This window comes from Vombatus ursinus, unplaced genomic scaffold (assembly GCF_900497805.2).
Source record: "Vombatus ursinus unplaced genomic scaffold, bare-nosed wombat genome assembly UNPS02014768.1, whole genome shotgun sequence".
Lineage (NCBI taxonomy): Eukaryota > Metazoa > Chordata > Mammalia > Diprotodontia > Vombatidae > Vombatus > Vombatus ursinus.
The window spans coordinates 12,583,990-12,593,019 of NW_020954546.1; the positions used below are offsets into that span (position 1 = coordinate 12,583,990).

Consider the following 9,030-nt stretch of genomic DNA (forward strand, 5'->3'; position numbering starts at 1 on the left):
TTGCCTCACCCAAAAAAAAAGAACAGAGATGATTCCATATTCCTTCCTGTGGAGCTAAAATCTATTTCTGTTCTATGAAACTTTTACTGCCAAACACGCTCAGGTCCTTCAGCTGCTGCTGAAATCATACTGACCAATGAATAGAGACCAGGCCTAGCCGCTGTTCATCCTCCTAGCATTAAGTCTGTCAGGGGAGACCACAGGATGATCTTGAGCATAAAAGTCCATCACCAAACAGACCTGCATGAGCCGTTCTCATCTTTCTCCCCTGTTTTCCCCACTAAACAGTTCCTGTACGGTCAGGACTAGAAATCTGCCCCCTGGGCACAAGGGCACATATATCTTGTAGAAGCCCTGGCTTTGGCCACTCCTCTAAAAGGCCCAGACCAGAACACGGGGCCCTTCAATAAAGGCAACTAGAACTTACCTTGGAATTCAAGAAGGAGAGAAGAGTTGGCAGAGGCATCAGAGGGAAAACCATTAGGTTCTCGGGCTGCTGAATTATTCGATTTTGATTTCTCCTTCTGGAAAAAGAAACACCACGAGGTCAGAGTTGAGCAGGAGGAAGCGTTACTGTGAGGTTCCCAAAGTCTGTTGCTGTCACTTGGAAGAATGCTCGGGCGCAGGCAAAGGTGCAGGAGCCCCTCTGGAGAGGGGCTGGGGACCTGAGTGAAGGGTGGCAACAGCAGAACAGAATGCTCATGTTGTTCCATGCTGCCCGCTCTTACTTTCCAATTCTGGCTCCGAGACCTCTCCTCAGGCAAGAGTCAGTCAGTCAATAAACACTTATTAAGTACCTCTAGGTGCCAGGAACTACACACTAAGTACCAGGGGATACGAGGAAAGACAGAAGACAGCGTCTGCTCTCAAGGAGCTCACGATCTAATGATTGTGAGAGAGGAGATGTAAACAACTGTGTACAAACAAGCTGGAGACAAGAGAAATTAAAGATAATCAACAAGTTCTTCTACCTGGTCCAGGTGGAGAGGTGCAGGTAAGCAAGAAACAAAGAAGACTGTGTCTTCCCTGGCTTCAGGAAAAAAGGAAGTGACCTTCCCCCGGGGACACTAGGTGGGCTCCAGCCAAAGGGCAGGAAGGACGTGTAAGGGGCAAAGTGGGGGAGCAGGCCCCAGAAGCCCCACCCTGCTCTTTCTGCTCCATTCTATAAAGTTCATTCCCTAGGTTCCCCCCCATGCCCATCCCCTCTCTGACCAGGATAGTGGCTACTTATGTGGGAGACCAACATGAGAAACTTCTTCACTTATCTGGAGGGAAACAGTCTTCATTAGTCTACAACGTCAGCCTACCCCAAACCTTCCATATAACTGGTCAGGATAAGGAGTAATCTCAACACAGAAACTAGACGGCAAGAAAACCGCACCCTCCCACTCACTCACCTCTTTGCTGTCGGCTACTGGCACCCATTTAAATATCCTAAGGGATGTGTCCCCCACAGTTACCCACTTCTTCTCCCTAAAAGGAAGGCACTGGTTAGAGTTGACCAAGGAGGTTATAGAATTCCCACTTTCTCGTCTCAGAGCTCTTACCAGGCAACTCCCTCTGCTGGGAATGCTCTTCTTCTAAACAAATATTGCTCAAGTCTCCTCACCTGGGAAGAGTTCTATGTCTAACTGTGCCTGGCCACATTCCCAACATTAGGCTGTTTCTACTGAAATACACTTGTACAGTCTTTTCCTCTCCTAGAATGCAGCAAGTAAAAACACCTTTCCAGACTCAACCACTGCAAGGCCAGAACTGGAAGGGATCAGGGAGTACTGGGACACATTCTCCCCTGGAAAACAAGATACTAATGTTCATTTTCTTATGTAGTTGCTAGCAAAGAACAAAACAACAAACTGTTCCACAGTCCCTTCTTTTCCACAGGTGTACATCTGTATTCTAATTCGACTCTAAGAATCAGGACTCTTCCATTTCTTTTTTCCCTCCACACACCCCTGGAGTGGCTCTCTGGGTAGAATGAGTGCTCAGTACCTGGAGATGAGTAACTGAGCAGCTTTACCACGAGAAAACATTTCTGGCCTCAAACTGGTGAGATGGCAGGAGGGAAGGAAGGGCTGGGGATTCCCAAACCTTCCCCACAGTGCTTTATGAAATGACTGTGAATGTGAGCCCAGTTAGGCCATCTTGACTTACTGTCTATTCTGCAAAATGAAGAAAATACTCACTCTGTCTCTGTAGGTGGTTAACAGAAAGAGATGCTTTTCACCTCTCTGGAGGGTTGTTGTGAGAAAAGTATTTGGTAAACCATAAAGTGTTTGATGCGTGTGAGTTATGATGATGACTAATTTAAATGAAGGGAATTTATTCACTAGGGGTCGGGGCAGGCAGCCATTCTGAAAAGGATCTGGGGGAGTGGGAGGGGCACTGAGAGACAGTTTCCTGGAACAGGGAGGCCCCACTGTCCTCTGCCCTCCCCAGTCTTCACCTGGAGCCACAGGGTAAGGACACTGGTCAGCTAAAGATTATCAAGACCAGGAGAACCCGAGAACCCTAGGTCAGAGGAGCTGGGGATGCTAAGCCTGGAGAAGACTTCAAGCACAGGGCATCTGTCTCCAAATTTCTGAAGGACTGTCCTGAGGAGGAGAGACTGAGAACAAAGGGTGGGACTTGCAAATTTAAGCTTGATGTGAGGGGAACCTCCTAACAGGGCTGTGCAGGAGTAAGATGGGCCATGGTGCCTAAGAAGGTGGCCAGGGGGCACCACCATGCACAGAGCACTGGGCTTAAAGTTAGGGAGACCTGAATTCTGATCTGGCTTCAGATACTCACTCACATTTAACCTGTCTGCCTCAGTTTTCTTGGCTGTAATGTGGGAAAAATAACGGCACCTACTTTCCACAGTTGTTGTCAGGATAAAATAAAAGGAAATAATATTTGTAAGGCACTTAGCACAGTGTCCGGCACACAGTAGGCACTATGTAAATGCTTGTTCCTTTCTCTTAGAAGTCTGCAAGCAGAGGCTGGACAAGCCCTCCCTGGTTAAGGTTTAGAGGAGTCTTTCTGAGCATAGCTTGGACTAGATGTGATTCCAGAGTCGAGTGCTGCCTTGGAGTCAGGAGGACTCAGGTTCAAATTCTGCCTTTAACACTTACTATCGTGACCGTGGCCACATCCCTGCTCTGCCCCGGGTCCCAGCTTGGACCAGATGGCCTCTAAGGTCCAGCTCTAGAGCTATGATCCCCTAAGTTCATCTCAAATTTTGAAAGAGGTTTTGTTAGCTAGAGAATTCCTGTTCTAGAAGCTAAGATCTGTATAGTTCTTCCTTTTTTCTAGGCCAATTATATAAGCAGAAACAGAGGAAAACTCACTGCCCAGGACAGGAGAAACAAAATGCCAACATTTTATTTATACGTCTCGTGTAGGAGAAACATCTACACAGTTCAAAAAGAGGGGGAAAAGGAAAGCCAGGGCTCCACTCGCTGGATGGGGTGGGTTATGGCCTTTTTAGGATGAAGACTGTTAAATCTATTTGAAAATTATTACTTGCTAACTTCTTGACCTCAGAGAGTTCAAAGATTCACAAACATCTGATTAACTCATTCTTAAAAGGGAAAAAAAGTTGGTAGGGAAGGAAACCTACATTCAGAAGACAGGGAAACAGAGATAAAATGACCTGTCACTCATTAAGTCCTTGGTTAGGTCTGGAAAACAATCAGGACTCCGGATTCTCCAACTACAGCAAGGTAAGTCAAAAAGAGGCTCTTTTGTAGCCCCGAACAATAGCACTTTTAACGGTATTATTTAGTAAACAAGTTAGAGGATGATGGCATGAGGGTAACAGAGTTTCCTTTTCCTGACCTGTTACTTCCCTCAACTTCACAATGGAGAGATACTTCAGAAACAAATAGAAAAAAGTGAAATCATATTGATTCTAAGCAGTAATAAGATGATGTAAGTCTCTGAAATCCCTCAGCAGGAACAAAAAATAAAGGAGATAGACTGATTATTCTCAGAAATTTCCCAAATCAAGATGTACACAAAGAACAGGGTTCAACAGATGCTGACTTCACAGGACAAATGAGTGCAAGGAGGAGTTGGGGAGGAGATACGTGACAAGTACCAAGAAGCAACATGGCACAGTACAATGTGCACATGGCTTAGAATCAGACCCTGCTCAGAGGTGCTAACATGGGCTGCTTCCTCACAAACCTAGAGCTGGAAAGGACTTTCCAGGTCGGTTAATCCAATGTCCTTATTTTACTGATGAGGAAACTGAAGCCCAGACATGTCCTCGACTTGCTTAAAGTCACACTGCTAGACAGCGGTAATGTCAGGACTTGAACCACAGTCCTCTGATCCCTCTTTCCACTATTCCATAAGGTTTCCTGTGTCTCAGCTTCCACATTAAAAAAAAAAAAAGACTTCAAATCTCCTCTACTCAAGTGACACCTCCCACAGAAAGCTTTTCTAAGGATCCTATAACTAAAGCAGGAAGGTACCTCAGAGGCCATGTAGTACACCTTCAGGTGGTAGGGCCAAGAGAAAGTTCCTTTGTATATTATTTATATCAGTTGCTATCCCTCCATGGGAAAGTCACTTGGTAGATATTTTGTATTTAATTTTGTACTTACACGTTCCCTCCAAAAGAATATAAACTTGAAGGTGGGGGCTTTTTTTTTTTTGGTCTTGTCATTGCCTAACACAATATCTAGCAGGCTGCAAGCATTTTAAAAAGCTTTGCTAGAAACACAAATTAAGCTGGGCAATACTGAGCCCCAGGGATACAAAGATTTTATGAAACTCCTGCTCTGAAGTTACATTCTAATGGGAAACACCTACACAAACTGATACAAAGTAACAGGAGACACTAGTTGCTGGGTAGGAAGGGTCAGGAAAGGCTGTTACAGAAAAGGACTCGTGATCGAGACTTGCAGGATTCTAAAAGGGGGCGCATTCCAGTTGCGGAGGCTATCCTTCGGAGATGAGATGAAGCCTAAAGGGCGCACTAACACAGTCTGACTTCACAGGGGCTGAAAGCCTTAGATAAGCGGAGTTAAGAAAAGTCACCCCCATACCGGGGTACCCCAGAGGCCAGAGCGGGCCGCCGGGTGGGTCAGGCCAGAGCCCTAGAACCCAGGGCTGCCGGAATATTCCAGACGTGGCCCCCTCTGAAGCTCGGGGCCCGGGGTACAGGACAGGGCCGGAGCCTCAGCAAGCATGCACCTGCTTCCCAGGCAGCCCCGGTCAGAATAATCACCGGCTCCGAGGGGGTGGGCTCAGCGTCACGTGCGAGGGCGGCTCCGGACGCCGGCAGCGCGCTGATTGGCTGAAACCGGTGCGTCCTTTTCCTCGGCGCAGGCGCAGCAGCCGATAGCTCCGCCTTCCTCCTCTTTCCCCCCCCGCCCTCCGCCTCCGGCGCCGGCCGGCCGGCTCCGACCCCTCAGCCCGCCCCGCTCCGGCTCGGCCGAGGCCCCGCGCCCTGCCCCCTCACCCGACAAACATCACCCCCCCTCCCCCCCCCCGCAGCTCCTCACCATTTCCGCACTTTCTCGATGGCGGCCATCACCTTTTTGATGTCGTCTTTGGCCCGGCTACGGGTCTCGGCCCGGACGGACCGGCCCGACATGGCGGCGGCGGGAGCGGCGGGGGCCGGGGCTCTGCTCCCAGGACACGGAGAAGCGCGCGCCGCACGCGCCGCCACCGCCCGCCCGCCGCTGCCGCCGCCTCAGCCGCGTCACCGGCACCGCCCCCGCCCTCGCCCTCCCCGCTCCCCTCTGCCTCCGCCTCCGCGCCCTCCTCCTGCGCGCGCCCCGCGGGGCTCGCGCCCGGCCCAGCGCGCCTGCGCGGCCCTCTCGGGAGACCCCGCCCCCCACCTGCTCTCCCCGGGTCCTTCGCGCTGAGCCCAGAGACCCCTGGGGAGAGGAAGAGGGGACGGGGAGGAGCTTGTGCGTGTCCACGTGCTGGACGGCCGGCACGTGCGTCTAAGGGGGGCGGGGAAAGAAGCACGAGGACCCACCTGCTGGTAGGCAGCCTGTGGCCAGCCCTGGAGCTTCTGCTGCCCTCTGCCCCTCCCCTGGGTCCGAGCGCGGAGGTGGGGGGAGGTCCTGACCCTGTTCTGCGGGCCTTGAAGGAGCACCTGTCACTTGGGAGGTCCCACTCCTAAAAACCTCCCTGAGCTGTTGGAAATCAGGGGTCCTTCATCTTCTTTGAGCCTTAGACCCCTCCTCAGAATCACACTTTTTGTAAAAATGCATCGAATACATACGGTTACGCAGAAAACCAGTTATACTTAAATGCGGTTATCAAAATAAATATCAAAATAGTTTTAAAGTTCACAATCTATGCCCAGAACCCTGGGTGCCCATGGGCTCCAGGTTAAGAAGCCGTGGAGTAGCTGCTAAAGTCATCCCCTAGAGGCCCTCCCCATTGATGCCCCTCTCCAAACATTAGAGTAGTGGAAGAATATATGTATATGTGAATTTTTAGAGTTGTAAACATAAAATATGTTTAATTATATAGTAAAATGTATTTAATTATACATTTTTTAAATTATATGTTCATTCATTTATGCATTTGTTTAATGGTCTCCTGGTTTCCCTGCTTCCAGCCATTTTGCAAACCGAACACAAATTCCGATTCAGTTCAAGAAAATACAAACCTATAGTCTACCGAATAACATGTATGTAGTATGTTGTATTGTATTGAATATAGCATGTTGTCATAATGTAGCCAAGCAGCAATAGGTAGGGAGCCAGTCTCCTGCCTCTAACACACACTAGCTGTGTGCAGTCCAGCATTCAATCTCTGTGCCTCAGCAACACTCCATACTCTAAATTATAAAAAATTACCCATCTGCATTAGCAGGAAGTTTCCACACCTGGCGTGCTCTTAATACTAAATTACAGAGGGGCTGACAAATTGCTTTGATGGAAAGTGCTTCGATACTGGGAGTACCCTGCCTAAAGAAAATATTACAATGTGATTAATATAGCTACAAGATAAGGCTAACAAAAAAATTCTGAGCAATGGTCCTTTGCAAGTATTTGCCTGTTTTTACAGATGACCAAACCAAACTAGGAAGTTGCGATTTACCCAAGGTCAAATAACTTTTAAATAACAGAGCTGAGATTCCAACCAAGTCAAGCTTTCTTTCTCATGTACCAGTCAGTCAGGCAGCCAGTATGTATTAGCACCTACTGTGTGTCAGACACAGGCGTGGAGACAAAGAACAGGAAAAACAAGAATCCAAACCAGTTCTATCCCTCAAGGATCTCCCAGTCTAATGGAGGAGGACACATGAAAATAACTATGATAAACTGGGTATAGTCTCTGAGGAAAAGAAGCGAGATTAAGGAGGACCAGGAAAGACTTGCAAAGGGACAAGCTTTCTGGGGTTCAATTGTGTTAGTCCGAATCTTTGTGACCCCATTTGGGGTTTTCTTGGCAGATCCTGGAGTGGTTGGCCATTTCCTTTTCATTTTACAGATGAGGAAACTGAGGCAAACAGGGTGAAGTGACTTGTCCAGGGTCACACAACTAGTAAATATCTGAGGTGGGATTTGAAGTCAGGTCCTCCTGACTCTAGGGCTGGTGCTCTATCCATTGCACCATCTAGCTGCCCCTATCTTTTATATTTCTTTGTATTCTCACCCTTTAACACAGGGTCTGGTACATAGTAGGTGCTTAATAAATACTAATTGATTGACTGACATTTCCCATTCAACAGCAGTCATTCATTCTTTCAACAAACATTTTAAAGCATTTGGTATGCTAGGGGCTGAGGAAATACAAGGTTTTCATAAGACATCCCTGCCCTCAGGAAGCTCATTGTTTGTCTTTTGTTTCCCTGTCATGGGGTGCTCTTGACTCCCACATGAACTGGATTTAAGTGGGGCAGAGCTGCACAAAGTCACCGGCCTCACTCTCTCCTCATGGAAGCCCAGTGGCAGGACAAAACCCAAAGCGACAGGAGATGGCCCAGCAGGCAGTGGATGAGCTGGGCATCCTCAATGTTGGAACACATTGTTCTCATCCACCCCTCCTGCTGGGAGGTCTTCTCATGCTTGGGGTAGGCATGCCCTAGCTTACCTACAGGTTTGAGGCCTGTCAGCTACCCTTAACTGAGTTTAGCCAGTCTGCTGAGAAGCTTTACCATCTCTATGCCAATGATTCTCAAATCTACCTTTCCTGCCCCAATCTCTCTGCTGACCTCCAATCTCATATCTCCATCTGCCTTTCAGACATCTCAAACTTCATGCCCAGTAGACACCTTAAACACAAGGTATCCAAAAGAGAGCTCATGATCTTTCTCACAAACCATGTATCCCTCCCCCCACCTTCCCTTTTCAAGGGCATCACCCTCCTCCTTGACCTTCAGGCTCCCACCCTAGGAGTCATCTTGGATCCCTCACCATCTCTAACTCCCATGTCCCCTCTGTACAGTTTAATAGGGGGATAAGATGTGTTTTTCCCATAAATGTTAAGGTCCTTGAGAAAAGGGCTCTTCACATTTATTTTAGTATTTCTAGTGCCTGGCACATAGTAGTGCTTAATAAATTTGTTTTTGATTGATTAAGACACCAGCACAGGTGTCTTTATATGGAAAGTATATGACACTGTTAAAAATAAAGTACAATGGAAGGTTCAAGGAGAAAGCCTGGGGGTGGGGAGGGGACTAGAAGGGAAAATTGGGGAACGGAGGGGGCATTTGAATTAGGACCTAAGCAATAGGTAGTGCAGCAGTCCAACCAAGGTCTAATCTTTCTGGAAAAAGGCTGCCTCTCCTAAATACACACCCTCCTGCTGGCTAGCCCCTCTGGCCGGCTCTGTTTCCAGAACACTCCATATCTGGAATTGAATCTGTGCTTTAAGCTCCCAGCCCCCTGCTGTAGGCTCAGGAGTCATCCCTTGGCCATTCCCCAGCCCCTCCCTGCCAGTGACATCAGAGGCAGGAAACAAATCAAACGTTTGAATGAAACCCTACTGGACCCATTTCTGCTTTATTGCTGCTAGGGTTGATGTACCCTAGGTTGTCCAAGGGTGGAGGCTATCCTGGTGTGACATAGGCCC

General features: G+C 48.3%; 1 protein-coding gene across 1 annotated transcript in view; it reads right to left on the reverse strand.

The window, feature by feature from the left end:
* Nucleotides 1–5,603, reverse strand: part of BCL7B (BCL7B, BAF complex component) — a 9,620-nt gene extending 4,017 nt beyond the window's left edge. Inside the window, exons 1-3 of the mRNA XM_027862524.1 lie at nucleotides 5,496–5,603; nucleotides 1,398–1,473; nucleotides 428–524 (exon numbers count right to left, since the gene is read on the reverse strand). Coding sequence (XP_027718325.1) covers nucleotides 428–524; nucleotides 1,398–1,473; nucleotides 5,496–5,587 — 265 coding nt within the window. The 5' untranslated portion in view covers nucleotides 5,588–5,603. The remainder of the gene's footprint in view (nucleotides 1–427; nucleotides 525–1,397; nucleotides 1,474–5,495) is intronic.
* Between the last annotated feature and the right edge of the window lie 3,427 nt (nucleotides 5,604–9,030).